Source organism: Musa acuminata, chromosome BXJ2-3, assembly GCF_036884655.1.
Source record: "Musa acuminata AAA Group cultivar baxijiao chromosome BXJ2-3, Cavendish_Baxijiao_AAA, whole genome shotgun sequence".
NCBI lineage: Eukaryota > Viridiplantae > Streptophyta > Magnoliopsida > Zingiberales > Musaceae > Musa > Musa acuminata.
Window position 1 is genome coordinate 41,363,377 of NC_088340.1, and position 26,624 is coordinate 41,390,000.

The 26,624-nt window shown below is 39.9% G+C and overlaps 5 protein-coding genes across 5 annotated transcripts; 2 read left to right on the forward strand and 3 right to left on the reverse strand.

Annotated features, from left to right (window-relative positions):
• Positions 1-5: 5 nt before the first annotated feature.
• On the reverse strand, positions 6-1,238 carry LOC135607622 (adhesin AWP1-like). The gene has a single exon (XM_065099575.1). The coding sequence runs from the start codon at positions 1,236-1,238 to the stop codon at positions 6-8; it is 1,233 nt and encodes a 410-aa protein (XP_064955647.1).
• A 721-nt stretch (positions 1,239-1,959) lies between these two features.
• On the forward strand, positions 1,960-7,107 carry LOC135608331 (phosphomannomutase-like). Its single transcript, XM_065101076.1, has 11 exons — positions 1,960-2,285; positions 2,381-2,425; positions 2,501-2,567; positions 3,320-3,396; positions 4,635-4,670; positions 4,742-4,797; positions 4,885-4,984; positions 5,088-5,183; positions 5,262-5,351; positions 6,097-6,148; positions 6,868-7,107. Exons 1-11 carry the CDS (start codon positions 2,217-2,219, stop codon positions 6,921-6,923), a joined length of 744 nt encoding a protein of 247 aa, XP_064957148.1. The 5' UTR covers positions 1,960-2,216; the 3' UTR covers positions 6,924-7,107.
• A 451-nt stretch (positions 7,108-7,558) lies between these two features.
• LOC135608332 (heavy metal-associated isoprenylated plant protein 31-like) lies at positions 7,559-8,882 on the reverse strand. Its single transcript, XM_065101077.1, has 3 exons — positions 8,324-8,882; positions 8,181-8,259; positions 7,559-8,088 (listed from the first exon to the last, which is right to left on the reverse strand). The coding sequence occupies exons 1-3, from the start codon at positions 8,327-8,329 to the stop codon at positions 7,757-7,759; spliced, it is 417 nt and encodes a 138-aa protein (XP_064957149.1). The 5' UTR covers positions 8,330-8,882; the 3' UTR covers positions 7,559-7,756.
• A 4,025-nt stretch (positions 8,883-12,907) lies between these two features.
• On the forward strand, positions 12,908-20,582 carry LOC135608333 (probable LRR receptor-like serine/threonine-protein kinase At1g63430). Its single transcript, XM_065101078.1, has 13 exons — positions 12,908-13,210; positions 13,301-13,439; positions 13,628-13,699; positions 13,780-13,923; positions 14,020-14,169; positions 15,425-15,541; positions 15,619-15,683; positions 16,663-16,908; positions 17,005-17,210; positions 17,288-17,420; positions 17,507-17,664; positions 19,321-19,536; positions 20,141-20,582. Exons 1-13 carry the CDS (start codon positions 13,117-13,119, stop codon positions 20,384-20,386), a joined length of 1,986 nt encoding a protein of 661 aa, XP_064957150.1. The 5' UTR covers positions 12,908-13,116; the 3' UTR covers positions 20,387-20,582.
• Positions 20,583-23,279: 2,697 nt separating this feature from the next.
• LOC135606595 (cytokinin hydroxylase-like) lies at positions 23,280-25,374 on the reverse strand. The gene is made up of 4 exons (XM_065097633.1): positions 24,996-25,374; positions 24,670-24,899; positions 23,984-24,604; positions 23,280-23,789 (listed from the first exon to the last, which is right to left on the reverse strand). The coding sequence occupies exons 1-4, from the start codon at positions 25,276-25,278 to the stop codon at positions 23,358-23,360; spliced, it is 1,566 nt and encodes a 521-aa protein (XP_064953705.1). The 5' UTR covers positions 25,279-25,374; the 3' UTR covers positions 23,280-23,357.
• Between the last annotated feature and the right edge of the window lie 1,250 nt (positions 25,375-26,624).

Genomic DNA, 26,624 nt, shown 5'->3' on the forward strand with positions numbered 1-26,624 from the left:
AGCATCTAGGCGCTGCTTGCGCCGCCAGGACCATCGCCGCTGCTTTCGCCGCTGGGACCAGCGCCGCTGCTTTCTCCGCCGGGACCAGCGCCGCTGCTTTCGCCGCCGGGACCAGCGCCGCTGCTTTCGCCGCCGGGACCAGCGCCGCTGCTTTCGCCGCCGGGAACAGTACCGCTGCTTGCGCCGCCGGGAACAGCGCCGCTGCTTGCGCCGCTGGGACCAGCGCCGCTGCTTGTGCCGCCGGGACCATCGCCGCTGCCAGAAGAACTGCCGCCTTGTCCCCCGGGATCGCGGAGGGAACCACCGGCGCGGGTCTGCTCAACCATGCGGCTCATCAGAAGCGACGTCGCGTTGAACGCCTGCAGAATCGTGTCAAAGTCCGCGTAAGCGGCGATGGACGCGTTCACCACCTCCGTCTCATCTCTCTCGTCCGCCAGCTGTACTATCATGTTGATCGCGTCCATCACGGTTGGGATCGAGTTAGCTACATGGGCCAGGCCGCTCTGCAGCGACGTCGAGCTATCTGCGGCCGGAACGTTCGCCGCGTTCAGATGGCACCTTGCAGCGAATAGGTCCTCAGCCGTGTAACAAATAAGCGCAAAGATATCTCGTTCTTGATCCGTGACGCGTGGTAAGGTAGTCCGAGGAGGCGGCGGAAGCGGCAGAGGCGGTCTCCCAAGGTTGGCGGCGGAGGAAGACGGTCTTCGAGAGGTGAGACGTGAGGATGAGGTTCCTTGGGTCGGTCGTTGACGGGTTGAGGGAGCGGAGCTCGGTCGACGAGGAGCCGAGGTGGAGGCTTCACCTGAAGATCTGAGCGATGAGTCATCCGCAGGAGGGAGCAGGCGAGAGGAGGGCAATGGTGGCGGGATGGCGTAAGAGCACGGATCTTGAGAGGCAGGAGGGGAGGTACTCGGTGGTAGAGCAGTGGAGGGATCGGGGCGCAGAGAAGGATGAGATGTCGAGACTTCACCCGCAGTCGTGGGCTCTACTTCTGCCGGGAGAGGGAGGAGGCGGGAGGAGAGGGATGGTGGAGGGATGGCGGAAGAGGGCGGTTCTTGAGAGGCGGGAGGTAAGAGCGGGGTTTCTTGGGTCGGTGGTGAATGGCCTGAGGGAGCAGTAGAGGAAGGACGAATGGTGGCGGCTTCACTGGCGTCGTCAGATGGGACGGCCGTGCTGGAGGAGCCGGGCACATTCTTGGACTTGGAGCTGCGGCCGCGGCCCTTCTTCTTGGGCGCCATGTGAGAAAGACTTGCCTTCTCATTCACTTGACGAGAGAGAGAGAGAGAGAGAGAGAGGGAGGGAGAGACTTCCCAACATATATTATAAGCCAACAAAAGACCCCAAAAACAAAACACAAAAGAAAAGAATTTGTAATTTATAATGAAAGAAAAAGAGAAAAAAATTCAGCCAAATTTATAATACACTATAAAATATCATAGATGAAACAGCATGAAATTAAATAGTAATTTGCCTTATAAGAACATAAACTTTCATGTGAAAAATGGACTTACTCCCTGACCTTCTTACCGGGTGAGCCATAGTTTAGATCCGAACCCGTTATATATTTTCTTCTTTCTTTTCTCTTTGGTGCTTTCCTGACCTCCTTACCGGGTGTGGCAGCACTTCGATCCGAACCCGCTATACATTCTCTTGCTTCCCTGACCTCCTTGCCGGGTATGCCTGCGCTTGGATCCGAACCCGATCTTGTGTACGGTTAAGATTCGGCGGGCGGTCCACATGACGCGCGACCATGTAAACATCTCCCCTTTTTCGCGTACCCGAACTTTCTCATTGGAAGTAGCGGCTGGTTCTTGTGGGACCCGTAGGTGGGCCATAGGATTTTCTCCAATCAGTCGCAAGGGTAGGTGAGATACGAGAACCCGTTTGGATCCCCGGCCGACACACTCACAACCTGCTTGCTTCACCCGGTGAAATCGCGTTTCACGTGGCCGGCGTGTTTCCACCACGTCATCAACCGCTCTTGTCGCGGCGGAGCGGAGTACAAGTCTGCCTCGCCTCTTCGTTCGGGCCAAGATCGTCTTCTCTGGATCCGAGGCGTTCTTCTTCTCTATATCTGAGCCGATCTCAGTCTTCTTTTTCTCTCAATCCTGCAAATCTTGCGGGGTGCGGCTACCCCCTGGTGCCAGTTTTCTTTCCCCCTCCGACCTGTGATCAAATCTCAACCCGGGAGGTCCTTCGTTTCTGAAATCAGGGGAATGGCAGCGAGGAAACCCGGAGTCATCGCCTTGTTCGACGTCGACGGGACGCTCACCGCCCCTAGGAAGGTGCGATTTGCTCGGTCATTGACCATCGAAGCGGTGTTCCAAGTCTAATTTCTAACGGATTCTTGCTTTCTCTTGGTGGTGATTTCTTTTGTTAGGTGATAACGCTGCAGATGCTCGAGTTCATGCGGGATCTGAGAGAGGTAGTAAAAGATCCAGCTTTGTATTTGTTCTTCTGGAATGTAATGGGGTAAGATTCAGTAGCATTCTGTGGGCAGGTCGTGACTGTAGGTGTTGTTGGAGGATCGGACCTCGTTAAGATAACAGAACAACTTGGAAAAACAAGTATGCTCAAACCCTAGAATATATGCTCAACATTGCGCTCTTTCATGTTGTCATGGCTTGTGCTTACATCATTCTACCACCAAGTTGTTTGCTTTTTCTTTTTTTACTTTTCCCCTCTAGGCTAATGCTTTTGACAAGATAATGATTTTCCTTCTGAGCACCGATTATTAGTAAAAGTAGGCTTCAAATAACCATCGCAACAGTATATAGATACAGATCATAGCAATTATGATCTCATTTATTTGTCTTCTTAGTTGCCATTTGACTTCAGAGTCGAAATGATTTTGAGAAGAATTTGTGATGTAGTTCAACTTAAGTATGCCCTCCTGTTTGATGCAAAGGCAAATTGCATTTTTTTGAATAGCTAGTGCTTCTCTCAATCTGCAGTCTTTTCTTTGCTTCAAATGACAGTTAAAAGTTACAGTAAATGCTAGTTATGCAGTATTTACTGCTTGAGTGTTGCATAAAATCAATTATGGCACCTCTGATTCCCAGCAGAGCTAAAACTTTGGGTGACACCTACTATCCCTTAGACTCACCCAATTAAAAGGATCCCAGTTCAAAACTCAGATTTTAAATTGACTTCAAAGTGAGGACTTTTTCAAGTTTCAGTAACTGTGCTCTTTTGAATTGGAGATGAAATTTGATGGGACAATTGCTTGGCTTTGTATGAGGCTAATACTGTGTTGTTTGCGTCTTTTACATATTCTTCATGGTTGAGGGTTAGACATGCTGATTTTCTTTCTATGCAGTTATGAATGACTATGATTATGTATTCTCGGAAAATGGCCTTCTTGCTCACAAGAATGGGGAACTAATTGGTAGGCAGGTATGCATCTGCTGAATTGTAGTTTTTTTCAATCGAATAAGTTGCAAAGTAATAATTTCTGTGATTAAGATCTCATGATAAATAAATCTTGATAACTACAGACAATTGTTTCACAGGTTTTCTTTTTCTGGATCTTTTAAATGGGCCAATATGTTGCTTCAAACTATATGATTGTTTTATAAAGTTTAAGAGATAACTGAGACTGTCAGCAGTTTGGAGGACATACAAGTCAACTTTTTTTTCCCTTTTATGCTTGGAGATCTTCAATTGAGCTCATGTTCCACTTTATTATAGAAAGCAACCTAATTTGGGAATATCAGAGTGAGAAAGCTCATGATATTATACTTGGCATATTTAATTTTTGCTTAGTCGACTGTATTTTTGCCATCTCAACTTTTCAATAGGGGATTACCTTCCACAAGATGAAAAGATTTTGTATCTTATACTTCTTAACCATCGTCCTTCTTCATATGTTAAAACAGTGGTGAAGAGTTTACTTGCCTGAATTAGTCATTGAACTATCAGTATAGACCATAAAGGACATGAAATAGTTGAAGCTGGCATACGAACTGTCTGTCGCTTGTGAACTTGGTTAATTTTTTTTTCTTGTAAAAAGTTTGATCGTTTATTATCATTTCATGGCTTAATTTCAATTTAATCATGAATCTCTGAAGATTTATCTTCAGTGAGACTTTATATTTCTTTCCTTTTTTATGTTTAATTTATCATTTATATGCAACTGCGAGTTTGATCTCATTCGATAAAGTATTAAATATGGACCTTATTCTTTCTTCTGATCTAGTATATGTAGATTGTCCAAGGTTTAATATTTAATGATAAACTAGAGAATCTCCAGGATTATATACATCCAAAATTTTTGGTGGTCGACTAATCATACTCCATATCATTCTCATATCTGCCAGTGTGATCCCCCTCCCAAAAAATAGAAATTGAAGATTTCACTAGCAGTATCATTGATGAGATTTGCATTTGACTTTAAAAGTAGTAAGAGATGACTCCCAATAAAGACTATTACCAGTATTGAATTACTTAATGCTTGGGAATTGGACAAAGGAGCTACAACTGTTGTTGTGGTTAGCTACCATCATGCAGTATTGCAAATTTATCCAACCTAATGTAGATGTTTATGAAAACTGATGATTGTATGTACTTGTTGATTCTTTTCCACTTTCCTCTGGGATTTTCTGATGTAAAATATGTTCTTTGATGTTATACAGAGTTTGAAATCATTCCTTGGCGATGATAGACTGAAGGTGAGATACTCAATTTTGCATGTCATTCATGAAGCATTCTGAGAAGAGCTAAAGTTGAACTGTTTAAACAGGAGTTCATTAATTTCACCCTCCATTATATTGCCGACTTGGATATACCAATAAAGAGGTTTGTGAAGATCTCAATGAAATATTGTTTTAGAAAAAAATAGTACTAGCATGAACTCAAAGTTCTTCGGCATTATTTGGTGGTTAGGGGAACATTTATTGAGTTCCGAAGTGGAATGCTTAATGTCTCTCCGATAGGGCGGAATTGTAGCCAAGAGGAGCGTGATGAGTTTGAAAAATATGATAAGGCATGTACTCTTTGTCAAAGTAAACATGATGCTTGATATTTTGGTTTCAGCTTGGTCTATATGTTCTGAGATTGTTGAAAGCTTATCATCTGTTGTCTATTAGGTTCACAACATAAGGCCACAGATGGTCTCTGTGCTGCGTGAAAAGTTTGCACATATGGATCTGACATTTTCCATAGGGGGACAAATAAGTTTTGATGTATGTTTTGACAAGTAGGTAAAACCTTTTAATTTGAAGGCCAATACTAGTTATGCTGCTACTTGATTCTGGTTGCAGGTTTTCCCTCAAGGTTGGGACAAGACATACTGTTTAAAATATCTTGATGAATTTCAGGAAATACACTTTTTCGGTGACAAAACCTACAAGGTAGAATCTAAAAAACTCTCTCTGTATGATGCTTGGCCATGTCATATTGACAAAACTACATTTAATGAAAAGTCCATGGAGTTTATACAACAGCTGCTATTTGACTCCCCAGTTGGAGTAAATGCAGGTGGCTTTTTCCACTCCACCAAACTTACCAACCTTTTGTATAAAAATGTTGATGTATCTGTGCAATCTTCACATGAGCTTCAATGAATTTGATTTCTGATTGATGAAATCCATATTGATTAGGAAGTTTTGTTGATCTAGTTGTGACCGACATGCAAGTGTTGACATTGATGACTCAACGGTTGACGACCGGTGTTTCTTTCTTGCATAATCAAGTGTACCTTGTATAATCTGTGTGTTCACCTGCATAATTATGTCGGTAGACGTTCTTCCTTTGTTAAAAGACTTGATATTTCAGTGTTTAGTTGGATATTTAAATGAAAATTTAGCAGCTCTAACACCAGTTTTTGAATAGAGTATATTTATTAATTTATCATCTTTTTTATATATGCATTTGTAAGTATTGATGAATTGTTGCCATATGCCTCAAGTAATTTCGACGAGTGGTATAAAATTTTTCCTTTGCACATTGATCTTCTCAAGTTTATTTGTACCTTTTATGTAGTTATTTGACGGATTAGCCTTATTTTTGTTCTTTGTTTATACCTACTTAAGCAGTCTCAGGTACCTTAAATGGATTTTGTGATGTCATTATTATGCTTCTTCTTTTTGTGTACAGGGAGGGAATGACTATGAAATTTACGGGTCTGAACGAACTATTGGTCATACGGGTATGCTTTATAATATTGTTCTTAACGCCTGCACTATATTTGTACTTTGGAATCAACTCATTTACTTTTTCACAATATCTGAGGTTATTGACAGATGCTTCTTTTTTCTGTATTCGATTGAATGCTCTTCACTTGGTGTGTTCACTCCTTATTATCAAAGCATATGTAGCTGCTTGACCCAAGAGATGATTTGAACATTAGTTTTATTTTAAGAACTAAAAGTTATAAATTGAGGAATTTATGTGATTTTGATGAGTTAAAATGAGACTGTTGTTTGTGGGAAACTTCATCTACTTAGTCATCATGTCAGATGGAATAGTTTCAGAGGGCATCCTTTAAGCTGCTTAGTTCTATTCTGTTTGGATTCAAGAGGTATGTGATAAGGGACTAAACAACATTTGGTTTGAAGGTTTAGAAATGTAGAGCACCCAGCTCATTAGCAAATGACTATTCTATGTTCTTGTTGTATATTCTCCAAACAAGGGTGTCCAATTCACAACAACAAAGCTTGATTTGCTTAAACACAATCCTTATTGTATCAACTTACAAACTATGGTCTACCTCAAGTCACGCATTTTCTCACATTTCAATCCAGTTGTCTTATCTTTTCTCCTCCACTTGGTTAGGTAGATAATTTAAGCTTGGTTATCTGGCTTTTCACTTCAAATATCCTTTTGATTGTACATTCTACTGATAATTTATACTTGCTCTGTGCCCAGTGACAAGTCCAGATGACACCGCAGCACAATGCAGATCTTTGTTTCTGGAAAATTGATTGGAGATGCCTGAGCTTGAAGCAACATATCAAATTGTTCAATTCAATAGATCTTGTTGATCATACTCCAACTACATGAATATTTCTGTTGAAATAGACTCTTATCGATTCCATCTCCAAAACTACTTGTTGCCAGGTAAACTTCAAAATAAAGAGCTTATGGCATTCATCTGTTGCCCGTGAACTGCTCATTTGTTCTTTTAGATTTCCTTTCTGGTATTGTATTGGAACGAGATGGTTTGCCATCTGAAAAGGACAACTATTTTTCTTCCGAGTAGAAGCAGAACAAAGGTATCTATTAAAATTGCTGATCAAGGAGAGGGTCCTTAATATCATTACCAATGCTTGCTAAATCTTCTTGTTCATTATGGTTTGATCAGCATCATTTATCCGCTTTGATTGCCAATTGATGCACAGATTAGTCCAAATCGGAGGGTTCCATGTGATTCTATATTTTTCCTTCTGTATTTCTCCTCCTTTTTCTTTCAATATTTCTTCTTCCTTATTCTTTCTATATTTCTTCTTCCTTCTTTCTATTTCTCCTCCTTTTTCTTTCAGAATTCCTCTTCGGTAATCAAAATTGGAAGCATAGATCTGCAAGGCAATGTTGAAGACAGGAAGAATCAATCAGAGGCTGACATCTCACATTGTGTTGTGTTGTTTACTTAACATGAATCCGGAAAGATCTGCAACCGGTCAGATGTCTCAACCTTTGCTATGGATACCATCAAAAACAACATATCAGAGACAGTCTCTCCCTGCCATTGCCCGCCGAAGAAGAAGAAAGCTTAGAGATGGAAAACAAGCTGGATTTGCAGTAAGCAGAGCCTAATCTACATAACAGTGCAAGCATTCGGGTTCTCGTCGCTGAACAGCGACGCCACGGTCTCATCGGACGCCACGGCCACCGAGTACACGGCCGGAGTGTGGAAGAACGCTTGCACCTCCGCAGCGTCGCAGCCGGGCGTCTCGGAGTAGTACGAAGACGCTATGCCCGCCGGGTAGGTGTAGAAGGAGGACAAGTGGGAGTGTCCCCGCGGGTACGGCCATGGCTCCGCCGTCTTCCCGATGCTCCGAATCGCCTTGATCACCTTCTTCTCGTGCACGGCGTATCCCCTCACCGTTATCTTCTGCGACTCCACGTCGATGTCCACCTCCTTCACCCCTACAGTTGACCGGACCTGTCATGCCCATCCTCTCCATCTACGGCAGCTGGGAATCATGGATCGACGCACAACACTGACTACTGAGAATTACCTTTGAGCTTGAGTAGAGCTCGTCGGATCTTGGAGGAGCAGCCCTCGCAGTCCAGGTTCCGAACTCTCACCTCCAACCCCTGCATCCACACCCAAGACACTCAACGCATGTCATCACGATGCTGCACGTGAAGGAAGGCTTACCGCCATGGACCTTGGGCTAGCTGTGGGCGAAGGCAGTGATCCGAGCTGAGGGAAGAAGCTCTTGGGCTTATAAAAGGAGGAAGCAGCGTCCTGTCTCCATCACCTGCGATCATCATCATGGGGAAGAGAGAGAGAGAGAGAGAGAGAGAGAGAGAGAGAGAGAGAGAGAGAGGTGGTGGGGATGGCTTGGAGCGCTGGCGTTTGAAATTTGAAGGAGGAAGAGGGGGAGTCGAGCTACAGTGGCAGCATCGGCATCAAAGTACACATGAAGCAGCACATCGTTCACCTTCTCGCTGCTGCTTTTGCTGGTTTGTCACCTCTGTGGCTGCAAGAATCCCCGGCAGCATTCTTTCTTTTCTTGACCTCCACGACAAGAGTTGAAAGGAACATGTCATGTTTCACCTCAACGTCACCGACACAGCTGATCTTGCTCGAGTAATATGCAATCTGCTCACCAAAGGTTAGTCTTTACAGAGATCAAATATATTAGTGACAAGCGAACATATGGAGTTTATAGCTACTCCCGTGAGAGTTCCATCAATTGAAATATAATATCCATGCGGCGTTTCACATGTTTGAAGAATTCACCCTCATCTTATGATTCAATTAATCGAACAATTTGGATTCCAAAAAAAGAGAGATTATGTGCATGCAACCAAATTTTTAGTTGGAATATTACGGAATTAGGGATTATAATATGTAAGCTTTTATTCTTTAAGTTTTCGTATATATTCAAATGATGAATTTTTTCGGAGTATCCCCTATTGAAATCAAGATTCAAAAATGCTATAAATTTAATCTCGGACAAACCTTGTTCGATATGCTCTGATTGCAAGTTTTGCGCTTGAGCCATTACGACTTCGCCCTAAGATGCTCAATTAAATCTCGAAAGTTCGATTCTTAGGTACCATAAATTTAAAAAAATAAACCAGGATAGATTTTAAAATAGTTCGATCGATCGATTCTCTGCTAACCAAAAGAATTACCCAATCGATTAGGTCAATTAATTTTTGAATATCAAAAAATAATTAAAATTTTTCTCTTGTTTGTTTGTCACTAGTCACAAACATTTACATCTTTAGAGTGTCAATATATTTTTTTTACTAAGAATTGAGTATTAGAAACTTTAAGAATATGATTTTGGAATCGAATCTAATTGTTACCACTTATCCTTTATAAAAAAATAAAAAACCTCTGGATCCTAAAATAATGACTTTATACTTACTATTATTTTTTTTTATTTTTTATTAAACATATGATCCGATCGATCGATCAATGTGTTGTAATCCGACTTTTTTCTTTTTTATAACTCTGATCTAAACCCAATTACTTGAGTCTTCCATTAGGTTATTTGAATTGCATTCAAGCACAAAATGGACATATGAAATTGCTATATATATATATATACTCCCATTAAAGAAGGGACGAAGACGCCATGAAGCATCAGATTCCGATCAACCACCACCGCAACGATCTTATCACGTCTTATCCATTTCGTAGCTTCTACATGTCGTCCTCTTCCCACTCACCACCAAACGCTGGGACTTGCGAGGCAGCAGACGATCGATACGGCGCCATTTGCTGTCATCGCCACCTCTCATCTCACTACTATCCAACTTCGATGTTTTTGTCCTTTCATTTCTTTTCCATCCAACGATTTGTTAGTATCACTCTACCCTATCAAATCTTACTTCTGTTCTCAAAGAATTCAATCTCTTTTATGTATGTTATCATAGGTTCTGAAATACACAGATCGTAATTCATTTCGTGTAAGTAAATAACAACTCTTGAGGTATGTAACATTTTTCGATCGTAAGCTTAAAAAATTATCTTTTAATCTTTATAATTATTCAAAACTAATTTAAGCATCGGAGGATTCATGTCAGAAATAACCCGATATAACTTCGGGTGTCTAGTGATCGTCACTTCAAACATCACTCGATAAGTGACTTAGTTTCTGAACGAGATTAGATGAAAGTAAGCACGGGTTAATGTTTTATTATCGATCGTAGAAGGAATCTTTCATTCTCTTAGTCGTTAAGAAATTATCGATGGCAAGTAAGAATGTAAATGTTAACCTTGGCTTGGAAGTAAAGAGATGGCTAATGGAGCAACGTGACTGACTGCACCAGTTGGAGTGGGAGTTGGAACTGCAAAACCCTAATTTGGAGTTGGAGTAGGCAGGAGGTTGCAGGCTTGGCAAGGAAACAGCAACCCAAGACACTATAAAGAGGGGTCCTCTTCCACCTTTCTGCCAGTGCTCTCTGAGGTGACACGCGAAGGGAAGTAGACTGTGTTCAATGCTTTGCTCTCATTTTTGTACAGTGAAAAGGGGGAGATGAGAAGAAGAAGAAGAAGATGATGATAATGATGATGATGGTGGTGGTTTATGGGGACCATGAGGAAGACCAAAAGAGATCACCTGCATGCCCGAGACTGTCATCAGGGCAGTGCATGAGCTGTGTGCTGACTGCAGAGGAGCAAACCTTTACATGCATGCTTTGCATCATCATAAGAGCTGGAAACCAGGATCTTGTTTGTCTACTTACACACATCTCAAACTGGTCCCTCCAACTCATTTCCACCCCCTCACTCCTTTCTTTCACTTGTTTTGCTTTGAAGCATTGACATGGAAGAGAAAGAGAGAGAGAGAGAGAGAGAGAGAGAGAGAGAGAGAGAGAGAGTCTTGCTTGCTTCCAACACACAACCACATCCAAGATTAGATAAAATGGTTTGGAAGCTATGTAGTCAGAAAGGGAGAGAGAGAGAGAGAGATCATTTACAGTTTCAAACAAGATGTCCTACATATGCATCACACCTAACATAAAATGAAAACCCTACAGTCAAGTCCATCTAATGACTCTCCCAAGTCTACCTAACACACAGGCATGCAATCTTCATCCCTAAATGCTCATGCAACAGAGACAGGACTGACCCCTTGGTCCTCCACTGAGGTTTCATTGATTCATCACCTCCATTGTTGCCCCAGTAGTTAATGAGGAGCAGGAGAGGGATGATGTCCTTGCCGTCAAAAGACCTACCATCTTGTGAGGATTGCTCACCTCACATGTTCTCACCTCTCCATTAAAGCTCTCTGAAACCTGACCCCTCCATATGATGATGATTGGATCTCCACTAACACTACTAGTACAGAGCACAAAACAAGAATTCATATCCTTGGGTTCTTTGGATTAGTTTAGTGAGAAGAAGGGCTGCTGACCTTTTTCTTTTGTCACTTTAGGTGGTGGTGAGTTTGGTGGGTAGGGTAGACAAGAAGCTTCATTCATTTCATCAAATGATGCTTTGCATGAAACAAGGACAACTGACATGGTGGTGCCACTGCCAAGTTTTCTTCTTCCTTCTCTGGCAAAGCTGAACCTACAGCTTATATCTTTTTCCCTGAGTTTAATTGTATGCTCTATCCAAGCAGAGGAAAGTAAAAAAGTTGGTGCCAAATTCCTCTTTGACCATATGGATGATTGACAACATAAAACAAGTCATAATATCCTTCAACTATTTTAGATAGAAATTAATCTTTTCATATCATCAGTATTAATTTTCACTTCAATATTCTCAATTTGATTCCAACAGTGAAACTCCAACATGTTGCTTGGTCTGAAGACTGCCACTGCAAATCCTTAGTGTTACTGACAAGATCAACCATGTCAATGAAGGTCAACCAATGAAATGACTGGATATTTTATTGAAGCACATTGATGTATATATATATATATATATATATATATATATATATATATATATATATATATATATATATATAATTGATTGGTCCTCACTGTTGTTGGATTAAGATATCACATGGTGTTAGGGCCCCACAAGCTGTTCCAATTTGATAAAGTTGCCAAATGAATTGATGGTCTTTGGAAGTACATGATTGTATTATCAATAAATGCTCAAAGATATTGGATCACTCTCATGTGGAGCTCTCATTTTGTTTGACTAAATTGTATTGATTAAGATTTTCTTTTTTTGAACTTAGACTATGACAACTTAATCCCATATGTGGTTATGTTTAAATACACTGATAGCTTCAAATTATTGAGAAGAATTATTCTTTTTTCTTCGCTAAGAAAAATTATATACCTTTTGAAATATGTAAAAAAATATTTATAATAATAATTATTTTTTTTATATTTTGAATACTACAATAACAACAATGTCATGAACATGATTTAAAAATTATCTTAAAAATAATGTGTGATTTTCAACCAAAAAAAAGAGGTACCTTTTAACTTATTAAAAATCGATCCATGTAGTCGATCACAAATAATTATAATTAAAAATTTAAATCCTAATTTAATATATCAAATAATTTATCATTGAAAAAATTATATATATATATATATATATATAATAATAATAATAATAATAATAATAATAATAATAATAATAATAATAATAATAATATCTGATTGCATGGCAAATATATGTGATACCAGCATACAAACAAGATGAATTGATAGGTGAGAGGTTGATGTCACCATATCAACCCAACAATCCATGAAGAGAAGCAGCACTACATTTGTATCTTTTCCCTCGCTCTTTAATAGCAGTCTTTTAATGTCCCAACAATAGCCAGCCAGCAAGAAACATTCTGCATTCTTCTCCCCTTTCTCCCTCCCTCCCCTTCTCCCACCACCTGCTATTTTATAGCCTACCTCTACCCACTCCATCATTCTCTCTTCCATGTAGTCTCTCCTCCTCCTCCTCCTCCTCCCCCACTTCTCTTCACTGAGATCTATCCCAGTTCTGGATTCTTGTGTGTGGTGGACATGGAGAGATCAGTTGGGTTCCAGTTGCTGCTTCTTCTTGCTGTCGAATGGGGAGTACTGCTCACAGCTGCTCACCCCTTCCCTCACCGTGAAAGTAGGCATTTTTCTTGATCTCCTTCTGGTTGGTAGCCTTAAAGTTGTTGTTTTGGGTGTGTGCTGATGGAGTTTGCTTGGTTCTTCCTAGTCTCGGCGCTCGTCGCCCTTAAGCGGGCTGCATTTGAAGACCCTTTCTCGGTTTTATCCGACTGGAATTCCCTTGACGCCAGCCCTTGCAACTGGACTGGTGTGATCTGCTCCGCGAATCAAGATTGTGTGGTTTCGCTGTAAGAAATGTCAGATTGATTTGATGCTCGCTTGTACTCGTCACGATTAGATCTTAGTCACATCCTTCTTGTCTGTTAGGCCCTTTAGGTGTTTGTCTAATTGCTTTGTGGGATCAATAGATCATCTTGCTTTGTTCTCCGAGATCTGTCGTGTGATCTTCTTTGATACGTGGATCTTCCTGTTGCAGAAACCTGTCGGGCTCGTCGCTGAAAGGATTTCTCGCTCCAGAACTGAGATATCTCGGTTGCCTGCAGGAACTGTATGTTCTCTTGATGGAGCATCTCGTACTGGTTGTTAGTGTTCTGTGCCGTTCTTTACAGAGTGGTTGCCATTGTGCAGGTACTTGAATAATAACTTGCTTTTGGGCACAATACCCATGGAAATTGGAATGCTAAAGAACCTTACTGTGTTGGACTTGAGTGTGAATCGCCTCACCGGTCCTATGCCTCCTAAACTTGGAGACTTGACCAGCATCATGAAATTGTAGGAAGCGGTCGCTCTTTAGACAAGTGGATATTTTTATTTGGTGGGCTATTTTACTAACATTGTCTTCACATTTGCCCTTTATTTTTCTTTTAGATATCTCCATTCCAATGGGTTGACTGGCGATATACCACCTGAACTTGGTAAACTGGAGAATCTTGTGGAGTTACGACTAGACAGAAATAGACTCGAGGGACAAATTCCCGGATCCACCAATTCAAATTTCTCTGCTACCTTGCATGGCATGTAAGTGATGTTTTGTTATGTACCTCTGCTATGCTATATTTTGACTGGTGAATTTTCTTTGTTCTAGGGAAGCAATAAAACCATGTCACCGACCCCATGTATCTCTCAACATGCAAGAATTTTCTTTTCCTCCCCTTTTATGTCAAATTATATTCTTTTGAGGTGATTGTTTACGAGTACAAGATCACCAAAAATGCCAAGTTTATTTTTCACATCATGGACAGTCAGAACTGGAAAGTAAACAAAGATTAGTATTAACCCATGGAGTCCTGGAAGATGCAATGTAATTGGAATATTTTTCTTCATTTCTGATATGACACTAAAATAACAAGCTTATTAACTGGCAAATATGTACCATGAGGAACTGGGTTAAGCACAAAACCTGCCTTATCAACCAGAGCTTGATGGTTCGTCTGTAATTAGTATCATTATTTTCACGTATGAAAGCAGAGCAATGTGTCATAATGTTAGAGATCGATTTCAAGAAATTGTTGAATGCCATAATGGTGGTATCTTTATCTTATTCAAATCAAATAAGATAAAGATGGCATCATTATTGGAAGAAAATGCTTCATGTCAGAATTCATTCCCGTCAATATGTGAATCTCTGTCAGTCAAGGTTTTGAAGTCAACTCACATTTGAGCTGATTTTTTTAGCCATGGTTCTCTTATTTGTTCTAACTTCGAAACAAAAGGTATACTGGTCTTCCTTGGTCATGGCAAAAATAGAACTTGGATAAAAAATTTCTCCATTGTATAATATCTCCATGCTTACAGAATAGTATAATTTCTTGGATGGAACAATCTTCCCACAATTTGCACTCTGGTTGAAGTTTGGAAAGCAAAGCTGAGAAATCACATGTTCATGATCTCTCAAATAGTCACGTGTTCATGATCGCTGAAATCACATCTACGTAGCAGATATCCCAAATTCCCAAACAACTACCATGATGAGCCTTGAGTAAAAATATAAAACTAATGTCTCCAACTACTCCTGCAATCACTTAATAACCGTTCTTAATCACAGAGTTGCTTTTCAGGTTTTTTCTCTCATACACCATTGTATGAGAAGAACGCAAAGTATGGAACTCTTATCGTAGAAACACTTGGACATCCATTTGCACATATTCATGACCACATGCAATAAAGCCTATAGGCAGACGTAGGGATATTTGTGTTCACATTAGCATAGGGGCACATTGATATAGATTTGTTGCTCTTAGATGGTTTTGATATTTACTTAAATATTATTTAGGTACACATCTGACAAGAGACGGACTGGACTTTGCCAATCAACCAAACTAAGGATTGGCGATTTTTCCTTCAATTTTTTAGTTGGACAAATACCATCATGCTTGAAGTATCTTCCAAGGTAAACCAATTTCTTTTAGTTCTTCTTTCATCTTATGTTGACTAAATTTCGTAAGTTTTCTTTGATCCTATCTGCAGGTCAAGCTTCCAAGGAAACTGTTTTGGGGATAAATACTCAGTTTTGCAGCGTAGTCCTCAATTATGTAATGAACTTCCCCCTCTCTATTTTTCTCTCAATCATTTTTGTAAAAGTAATTATAATAAAGAGAAATGAACTTCTAAAACTTATTTTTGCATTTCAGACAGGCAGTGTGAGGAAACCTTTAAGTTGTCAAAGTAATCTTGCATGTATAAAATATGCTTGAAAGACTTGTAGCAGTTGACATGTACATATGTCTAGACCAAGTATACAAACAGTTCTCGTATTTCATATTTAGAGCTGTATGTCCGTCAGTGTCCTCTGGCACTGATGGATTCTTAAAGGAAATTTAGATGACTGTTGTAAATACGACCAAATTATGTTCATCCACTTTCTGTATTTCAATTCTTGAGCGGTGCTTTTGGGTGACTTTGACTCTTCAAAAGACAGCAGTTATTGAATGTAGACCAGCTGATTACCAGATTTTACTGATTCTAGTTAGTGGTTGGATAATAATGTTGAAACTGTCAGTCAAATATTTTTGACAATCTGTATAGTGTTTATGAGACCATATGTGGTTCAGATTTGACTACTTATAATACTTAAATGACTGGACATTATCATCTTTATGGCATCACATAAGATTAAGGGGAACTTCTTTAGTTGTGTACATTAATAAATTCCTCTGTCATGGTGAAGGTGAAGCTAAATGACATGAACATCACCATGGTCCTCATTTGATTTGCATTTAAGATGCAAGTATTTCTTCCTATAGAGACTCATTTAAGATCCACAGCAATGCATTTATGTCATTAGGAACCTGAAGTTATCAGCTTTTCATGCTTTACTGTTTGCATATGTTTCTATTCCTTGCAGTTTATTGGATGCAGCAAAGATAGTTGGAATGCTGCTACCTGCTCTAGAAGTAACATTTTGAAAATTGTTAGGAACAATTTTTTGAAAACCTATTTAACATTTAGAAGCTCATTAGTTGTTCTCAATGCCATCCTTGATTAATGCTAGTTTTATTTATCTTAATGTAGGTGGCTCAGACAAATACCAAGGATTAGCCAAGGAGACTGATAAACAATCTACTGAAGGGCAAAAACACCAGGGTCCACAACAGCCAGAATGGCTTCTGATTCTTGAGGTCACTACAGGAGTTATTGTGGTTGTCTGCATTATAACAGGAATTGCTACCGCTATTAGGTCTTGTAAGCTAAAATCATTTGTGAGAATCCCCTGGAAGAAAACTAGGAATTGGAATGATGAGACACCAATATTGATAGGTTAGCCCTACCCTTGTTTTGTATTCAAAGTATTTTCCGGTCTAGCATAGCTTTCAGCACCAAACCTGACAGATCTTATTAATTGTTCCAAACCAGATGGAGAATTGTTGAAAAATGTCCCAGGATTTAGCCGAGAAGAACTTGAAATAGCTTGTGAGGACTTCAGCAATATAATTGGATCTTCTCCGGATAGTATAGTCTATAAAGGAACAATGAAGGATGGGACAGAAGTTGCCGTCATCTCCCTCTGCATCTTAGAAGACCAATGGACAAGCTGTCTTGAGTTCTCCTTTCACAATAAAGTAATTAGTTTGTGAAAATTATTTTAATATGCAGGAAAGTCTTCAGTAGAACATCAATGAAACTTTTAGCTTTTCAGGTGGCAGATCTGGCTAGGTTGAACCACGAGAATATAGCAAAATTGCTAGGTTATTGCAAAGAAAGTGAAACTTTCTCAAGGATGCTGGTGCTTGATTATGCATCTAATGGGACATTATATGAGCATCTGCATTGTAAGTCAGACAACAGACATTTCTACTTACGTGCATCAGAATGTGAAAGCTTCTGATATATTTTATGGCTTACTTTTCAAATTTAGATGGTGATGGATCCCAGTTATCTTGGCTTAGACGCATGAAAGTAATACTAGGTGTTGCTCGTGGGTTGCGGTACTTGCACACGGAATTGCAACCACCATTTGTGTGCTGTGAACTGAGTTCAAATGCAGTATACCTTACTGAAGATTTTTCTCCAAAGGTATGAATATTTATTCTGATAGTATCAGTCTGTGACATTTTTCCATATGAGAAATTTGCATTAGCAATTTGCTTGTATAAATTCACTAATGCTTTTGTTTTCAGAAATGCATAAATTTAATAGTTTCTAGAGCTTAAAAGCTACTTGCATCATATTTTTATTGTATAGAAGGCTTTTTTACAATTATTTACAGTCATATGTTGCAAGAAAGTTCGAGAGGCATGTTAGAGGCACATAAAGTTTATCACTTGTAGCTTTCAGCAGATTCTTAAGAACAAGTTCCCAGTCTATTTTCTCTTTGCTTTCCTCCCCTGGCTTACAAGTTTAGGGAGAATAAAACTTAATAAATCTACCCAGGATCTTAAATGTGTCCTTTTTTATTTTTTCATGTTTTTCTGTAATCACTCCACTGATGTTTACATTGCTATCATCTCTCAAGTCAAAGGATAATTCTTGGTTTCATAAGCTTGAAGTACAACCAATGAGGTAGACTATCTACCTGCCGTTAGCCTTTGGACTGCAACATTAAATAGTTGGGATGTTTGGCTTTTAGGTACTTGGACAAGTCATACTTTTTTCTCAAATTTGTCTTGGCTAGTAATTTAATGTCAGCTGAAGCAGACTTATATCAGTAGTTACAAATAGATTTTTCTGAGGGATGTATAAGCAGTGAAAATTTGTTGATCTTTCAATAAATTTTCTTTGATTTAAGTTGCACTGTCTGGCTGACCCCATGTTTATGTAAAATACCTGGATGGTTATGACTAGCATCCCATACCAAGTCATCTTGAAAGAGATTGTCTTTAGTAACATAACACTTCAAAAACATACTAAAGATAGTAAAATCTTAGGAAAAACTGATACTCTTAGTTTAATTTCGTAATCTAGCCATTGTCCATCTTGTTGTTAGCCACAAGATCATTACTCATAAATCTCTTCCAGGGCCCATGAATCCCCTAAGTATCCCAAAAAGCATCTATCTTCAAGGAAGTATTTGACACATCTCCAAAGTATCTTACAAGTAGTGCATTGGATATATATTAGTGTTTCATACGTGAAGATCTATGTTTATTCTCTTGTAAATGTACGATGAAGAATCCAATAAAGAAATTGGAATGTTGCACCAAATGTGGTTGGTACTCTGCCTGCTGGTCACTTAATCCATATCTCCAAGATCATTACGAACTCCATACTACGTAAAGAATTGTCCAATATGCTTAACTACACAAGGACATAGCCTACATGTGACATCACTATGTAAAAACTTGGATTACAATATACACTTTGAAAGTTTGGATGACTTAAAAACAGTAACAGATTTGAATTTTGTACTTGTTTTCTAGTTTGCTCTTCTCTTAATCCTTTCATTAATCTGCTCACAGTGCTTCCAGCCCTTTCTAGTTAAGTGTTCAGTTCCATAATCATGAATAAGAGTCTGGCATTTGACTTTTCCCATCTGATTTACTTTCTATCTGCTTGTTGTGTCTGAGCAGGTTTTTATCTGGTCCATGCGTTGGTCAAATAGTTTTGTCAATGACTGACATTTGTAGTATCTGAATTCTTGTTCTTCCTGCTGCTGTTGACTTCTGTTCTATTTTGTATTTTTCTTTTAGCATTATAATCAAGAGAAAACCTAACTACAGTTTACTGTTGCAGTTGGTTGATTTTGAGAGCTGGAAAATGACATTCTCAAAGTCTAAGAAGAATGACGGTTATATTACTGATGGGCTCTCGCTTCCTGGATACATTGATTCTCAAGAGCAACAAGACATGATAATACAAGAAAACATATTTGCTTTTGGAGTACTTTTACTGGAAATAATCAGTGGAAGGCCTCCATATTGCAAAGAAAGAGGGTGTTTGGTAAATTGGGTAAGGCTTACATTTGGTAATTTTAGTCCTGGAGCATCAGTTTTTTAGATCGTTGAAGCTACATTCAGATCATAAAATCCAATCTGGCTGGTTAACATGTATTGCTCTTATGCTCTACATACAATGCAAAGCTGCATTTGCAGCATAACTTTTTCCCTTTAATGTAGATTAGCAACTTAAGTTATTGATGAACCTTGGATCTTGATCAATTATTGCTGCATTCAGTTCCTTCCATACGCAGCAAACTGAGAGAACCAGAACCTCGTTGCATTCCTTTCAACCGTCATGTTTTGTCTAGCATCGAAGCTTCATTAGGTTGATAATAATTCCAATGTGTCAATAGTTCATTATCTTGCATAGAACTTATTCAATGATACCCGAAACAAAAGCAGGAGGCGCCTCGGACAAGAAATTCTGGCACTTCCGAGACTAGCATCTTCCTTTTCTCAAAATAAATTGCATCGCCATTTACTGCAGATGATTCAAATGCATTCAGTTGAAGGGAATACATATCATTAGATGTTTGCTATAACATCTGCTCTTTGTTCTTCTACATTATCTAGTAGCCAATACACTTGATACAATTGTTTCCTATATATTGCAGGCCACAGAGTATCTTCAACACTCAGAAGAGATAGGAAAACTAGCAGATCCTGAACTGAAAAATGTGAAGTCAGAAGACCTTGGAGTTATATGCAGTGTGATTAGCCTCTGCATCGAACCTGATCCTACGAAGAGACCATCAATGCAAATAATATGTGCTGTGTTGGAGAATGGGATCGACTTGTCAGCAGCTGCCCTTCTCAAGGAATCTCCTTTGGCATGGGCAGAGCTAGCCTTGTCTTCATAGGTATCCTCCTTCCACCATGTAAATCGATAGCATACACAGGAAATACCTGATTTCAGCTTGACTTGATCATTTGTTTTTCCCCTTGGATGTAAAATTGTGCCTAGAGGTGAATGCAAGGCACAGAAAGATTGTATTGTATACACTTCATTGTTTGGCAACCATTGAGATGATAAATATATGAAAGTGAGTTAACTATTGTTTGGCATCATTTTTCGTCTATTTTCTCCACTTGAGATGTAATGTTCTCGTTCTGCGATATGATGATACAGTCAATGAGTTGTTTAACTTTCTTCTGGAGAATTGGGACAAATCTTTCAGTTTGAAGAGGAATTTTTTAGGCTTTGTTTTAAAAAATTCATCTAACTAGGCTGCCAGCAAAGATTAGCTATCAGACTAGAAGATTATGACTGAAATCAGGCAAAGAGATATTGACTTTTCTTTAGATTGTGCTAACTTGAAAGATTTTTTTATTTTCTTGATTTGATAGAATTAAAGACGTTTGTTCAATAGAACTTGAGCTAGTAATGACAGAGCAGGGTGACCAATAGATGAGATTTGTTGTCTTACAATTCCTTTTGAATACCTGTTCTAAGATTCTCATATTTGAAGAGCTTGAGCGAGCATCCTTTTCGCATTTGATAGCGCTAAACGCATCTCAAAACATTTTTTTTGTGTATGATATATTTATCCAGAATTTAAAAAATATTCAAAGTATTCGATATTGTCATAGAGGTCCAAATTATTTTTTTTTAATGTATAATTATTATTCTCTTGTATTAAGAATCATGCATCCTATAGCGTCTTTTTATGTAAAAAAATCTAAACATTTTTTTTGTTTGTTATTTATTCAAATAGTAAATAAAGTATCTGTGTGATTTGTTCGCATCCCAAAATGTTCTTCTTATGATATATTTGTTAAAAATAAAAAAAAAAATATTTAAAATATCCAATGTGATTACTTATGCCCGTCCGCTAGGATAAAAACTTATTTAAAATATTTAAAGTGTTAGACGCTCAAAGTATCATATTTTGCATGTGATATTTGTGTTCAAGGTATAAAATGCATTCAGGTCGCAAAATGCCCTCTCTGTGCGTGATTACAACTGTCGAAAAAATATTCAAAATATTCGATAGAGTCTCTCGAGCCCAAATCATTCATTCTCGAGTATAATGCATTCACTCAAAATATTCAAAATATTAGATGCATCCCAAATCATCGTCAAGAAAATTTTTGAAATGTTCAATATCGAAACCTAGAACTTTCTTTTCAGATGCATTATTTTCTACTCTGATAGAAAGATATCAAAAACACTGCCTAGATCCAAGACATACTTTCATGCATCATTATATCCACCTAAGATACAAAAGCATTTTAAACATTATATGAATCTTAAAACATATGTCCATACCCAAAGCTTCTTATATCCATCCATCTAGAACATAAAAGCATATGAAACATCTTATATAGTCACCTAAGTTCAAAGCATGCTTAGGATACAAAAGTGTTCAATGCATCAAACAAATCCAAAAATAAAAATGTGATACATCTATCCGTAGGAAGAAAAATACATTATACAAATATTTGAGATTGCTATTTTGAAAAGAGTTATTCTCTTTATTTTCTTTATATATTTCAAATATCAACATTTTACATCTTCTTAAATAGATCTCAAAGGGTCAAATTTGCGGCTAAGCTTTTAGAATTTCAAATTAAATTTTATAGTCACGTATTGTAACATGTTTTTTCTTTTCCATGAATGTCCCAAAAAGATGATTATGATGGGAAGAAAAAGGAAGGTTATGACTTTTGCTCTTAGGAATAGGACAGGATAAGTCCAATATTATGTTGACCTCCCTGATGAGGCCACGTCAACGATGAGGTGTGGGTCCTCTATGAATTCAAACAATTGAGCTTCAATGTAATCTTTTGTTCATATTGACACATACGGGTTTTGTCTATAAAAGGGGATTTCAAGTAATTCATTAATTTTATTTTCTCCTTTATTTCTCCATACTTATTATCTTTAATTACTTTTTGATGTTATTATCATTCTGACTCAAACATTCATGTTAGATAAATTCACCTTATCTTTCTTTTTTTTATAGAATTTAAAATCATGTGATTATTGCTTGCATTACTCTAATTTTGACACTAAACTCGGCCATATGCCATTACTTCGTTTTTAATTTCATTTTCTAGTTTTGATCACATATCACCAACCTAACAAAAGAAAAAAAAAAAATCATCTGTTGATGCTAATTTTCTATTTTTTTTCTCTTAGGATTTATAAGCAAGGTTCGCTATACCGTAAGGTATCGGCGTTTCAACCCGGGCTCAGTACGATACGGTACCGGTGTACCGGGCAGTACATCAAGGCGTACCGAGCGATGCACCTTGGTGTATCGAACAATTTTTTATTTTTTCATATTGTAGCAGTGCTATAATATAGTACTGTAGCACTGTAGCGATACCGGACGGTCCGCATACTGTTAACCTGTTTATAAGTATCCTAAAAAGTTAAAATTAGATTCAAATTAGAGGAATCTTAATTATATTCTAACTTATCGACGGATTTAAGATTTAGGTTAGGGATCCAAATAGGATGATGAATTAGGATTTAAACCTATAAAAATATCCGAGTCTCAAAGTTTTAGTGATAGAGAGAGATATAAACGACTATTATATATTCTCTAATAATTAAGAAAATATTTTTTAATAATACTATTTGAAGATTTTTTTTAAATTAATCTTGTAATATTCTAAAAAAAATTCTTCGATTTCTTTAGAAAACATATAATTGAAAAAAAAAAATCTAATGCGCATTTCGGAAATTTATATTATAAGCTCTATTTTATAAATTATGTAATTATTATAATTACTGACCTATAGACTTCATTTAGTTCACTCAACAAGAGAAGGTAACCATATGTGAATCACACACTTAGGTTTACACGGACATGAACTCCTCCATCATGGAAATGGGTGAAGGATGAGATGAACGCCATGGGAAGGCCTCAGCGTCAGCATGACCTTGGGCGAGTGGGCGTAGGCTGGCGAGAGAGACCAGGAGAAGCTGCGGAGGATGAGGCTGAGCACGATCTTGAACTCCATGGCGGTGAGGTTTCTCCCCACGCAGATCCGCTCCCCGAGGCCGAAGGGCAGGAAGCCCATCCGGTGCCTGCACCCGCCGTGGAGATCCTCCCTGAAGCGCTCCGGGTTGAACTCGTTCACGTCGTCGCCCCAGAGAGCCGGGTCGTGGTGCATACCCACGAGGTCGATCCACATGTTGGTGCCCTTGGGGATGACCATGGTGTCCCCTACTTTGATGTCGTCTCTCGCCTGTCTTTGGGCGTTGGGAGACGGCGGGTACAGTCGCAGCACCTCGTTCCACACCCACCCCATCTGCAATTGCACCATCAAGATTTAGCTCGGTTGATCCGAAGAAGAAGATGTTGATGATGACGAATTTGAAGAAGAAGAAGATGATGAGTAGAATCTCAAAAGGAAGAATCTGAAGTGAAGAAGAAGACGAGGAAGAAGAATCTTGTGAACGGGGATTGCTTCTGTGCCTTCGAAAAGGTCATTATTATTCTTACCTTGGTCAGTTTTGAGAGCATGGTGGAGTCGAGAGGCCTTCCTCCGGAGACTTGCACGACTTCCTCCCTGAGAGCTGATTGCCATTCGGGGTGCAGAGCCAGCAAGAACAAGGCCCACGAGAGCGCAATCGCAGTGGTCTCATGGCCGCCGAAGAAGAACGTCTTGCACTCGTCCACAAGCTCTCGAGCCGTCAGCTTCCTCCCCCCACCCTGCGCGTTCTCCCGGTTCCCCGCGAGGAGGAGCCCCAGGAGGTCCTGCTTCGGCGTCGTCTTGCCATCGCCCTCCTCCTCTTTCCTCGAGCTGATGACGGCGTAGAGAAGCTGGTCGATCTCCTTCCCAAGCTTCCACGCCCCGTACGATCTCTTAGCGAACATCAGCTTGCCGAAAGGGACACCTACCGGCCGGTTCGTCCGGAACAGCATCTTCTGCATGAGCTGCAGCTTCCCGAACACCTTCTCGCCATTCCCCTCGCTGATGCCGAAGCTGGTCTTGGCTATGATTTCTGCCGCATTCTTGGTCACATCCTTCTCCACATCTATCTCACGTTGGCCGCGGGCGAGCCGCTCGCTCCACTCCGTCAGCATCTTCTTGGTCGTCTCTTCCATCACACTCACCATGGCCTGCATGTCATACATTTCTTGAGCTCAGTAAGGAACAAGGATTCCAACAAGGCCTAGAAGCTCACCTTCAGATTTGTCATGGAGAATGCTGGTGTAATGATATGCCTGTGGTGAGTCCATTCATCGCCATCAACCATCACCAGTCCTTTCCCAAACATTGGCTTCCTATCGTGCTTGAACACATCTGGCTTCCCCCACTTCTTGTCCATGGCGCCGGAAGTCACCCTCTTGAGGAACTCAGGATCAGCAACGTACAAGAACGGCTCTGTTCCAAGCCAGTAAACGAAGACCTTCCCTGCATGCATACCATTAAACACATAGGTTACAGGAGAATTCTCCACTCGGAAAACCATCAACCATGCATGCATGCATGCCATGATGACGCACTTACCGTAAGCTTCTCTCCATCGGGAGAAGTAAGGGAGTACGCGAGAGTGGATATCATGTGCGATGCTCGACGAGCCTGGAGATGACGTCTCTCCTCCCTTCTTGCTCATCTCCACCAGGTTCCCCAAGGGGAAGAGTGGAGGAGGGCCAGAAAGGCCGCTCTTCCTGAGCCGGCGCCACTTGACGGCCGGCAAGAGCCAGAAGATGCAGACGGCTCCGGAAAGCAAGAATAGGAGCAGAACTCCCATAGCCAAGCCCAAGCATTGCATGGACACAAGGATCTCCATGATCAGTGATCTATCTACGAGTCCTTGCTTCTTTATATGGTAAACCTCCTATCTCAATCTACGATGGTGTTTCTCTGTGAAGAACAAGGGAGACGGTGTTCCCTTTTATAGTGGAGGGAGGGTGCTCTCTCTCTCTCTCTCTCTCTCTCTCCCCCGTCGTAAAATATCATTGAAAGAGGTTGAATCAAAACGTGCTATTATAGCTCTCTCTCTCTCTGTCTCTCTCTCTCTCTCTTGTGCTGCATAATGATGCGTTAAAGCTTTGTTTTCTCGATTATTTCTTTCTTTCGTGGCAGGTTAGGGGAAGATAAGAGTTGTTGATCTCATTTGTACGACGACCAACGTTTTCAAGTGCTCTAATTCATATATATATATATATATATATATATATATATATAAGAGAGGGATATGACAGGGCGGTGACGAACTTCGTTGACCAACGCGCCGGCTGGTCCCGATGCCAAAGAACACGCGAGCATTTGACAACCGCAGTCGGCCGAACGATTGCTGTTCATCGTGCGTCTCCAATCACCGGCAAAGTCAAGTTTTCTTCGAAGCCGTTGAGGGAGAGGACAAGAACCAAGGACAGTGCGATACACCCGCGGGAGTCCACCGAGGACAAGAGACGTGAGGCGGCGGCTTCGTGGCGGCAGGCGCGGTGGCCGGTGGCAGCTGGAGCCCGAACAGCGGGCACGAGGGGCTTGAGCGTCGAGAACACACGTCGACCGCGGGCGCCACATGGCGCCGCCCGAGACGGGTCGAGAACGTGTAGGGTGTTCCGGCCGAGCTGTGGCTGCCACGAGGCGTTCGGTGGTGGTGATGAACGGAGCCCTGCCGTCCCTAGTCGTTACCACGTGGAGCACATTGTGTACGAGTCTCGCCACTTTCTCCTCTCTTCGTCTTCCTCACCGCCGTTCCCGTCACATCAATCGCCTCGCTTTACCTGTGGTGGAAGGCAGAAGTCTTCCCCAAAGGCTGCCGGTTGACGAGGGCGATCACAGGAGAAGGATTTGATGTGATGCACAGCTTCTGATACTGTATAGCATGCTGCAAAAAAGACAAAGACAAACCCTCATTAGCATTAAACTTAGTTTAAGTAATATTAACTGAGGTTACTATTGAGTATTAAAAATATTCATGTTCAAAAAACCTAAAAGTATCCTTTAATATCTTCACAAAAAACTTAAATGTTACTGGACACATTACAAAATAAAATACTAATCTGTAGGTATAAATTAATATCTTGAAGGATAGTAAAAAGCTAAAGATCAAAGATTAATTTTAATTATATTTACCTATGTTTTTGAGTTTTTTTTATATTTATATACCAGCTAAAATGTAAAGGG

Coding starts and splice junctions, on each gene's coding strand:
- LOC135608333 (XM_065101078.1), top strand. CDS start 13,117: ATGGAGAGATCAGTTGGGTTCCAGTTGCTGCTTCTTCTTGCTGTCGAA. Junction 17,211..17,287: donor AGTTCTCCTTTCACAATAAA/GTAATTAGTTTG, acceptor TTAGCTTTTCAG/GTGGCAGATCTGGCTAGGTT. Junction 17,421..17,506: donor ATTATATGAGCATCTGCATT/GTAAGTCAGACA, acceptor TTTCAAATTTAG/ATGGTGATGGATCCCAGTTA.
- LOC135606595 (XM_065097633.1), bottom strand. CDS start 25,278: ATGGAGATCCTTGTGTCCATGCAATGCTTGGGCTTGGCTATGGGAGTT. Junction 24,900..24,995: donor CCGATGGAGAGAAGCTTACG/GTAAGTGCGTCA, acceptor GTATGCATGCAG/GGAAGGTCTTCGTTTACTGG. Junction 23,790..23,983: donor TGCTCTCAAAACTGACCAAG/GTAAGAATAATA, acceptor GTGCAATTGCAG/ATGGGGTGGGTGTGGAACGA.
- LOC135607622 (XM_065099575.1), bottom strand. CDS start 1,238: ATGGCGCCCAAGAAGAAGGGCCGCGGCCGCAGCTCCAAGTCCAAGAAT.
- LOC135608331 (XM_065101076.1), top strand. CDS start 2,217: ATGGCAGCGAGGAAACCCGGAGTCATCGCCTTGTTCGACGTCGACGGG. Junction 3,397..4,634: donor GGGAACTAATTGGTAGGCAG/GTATGCATCTGC, acceptor GATGTTATACAG/AGTTTGAAATCATTCCTTGG. Junction 4,798..4,884: donor TTGGATATACCAATAAAGAG/GTTTGTGAAGAT, acceptor TTTGGTGGTTAG/GGGAACATTTATTGAGTTCC.
- LOC135608332 (XM_065101077.1), bottom strand. Junction 8,089..8,180: donor AGCTCTACTCAAGCTCAAAG/GTAATTCTCAGT, acceptor GGTCAACTGTAG/GGGTGAAGGAGGTGGACATC.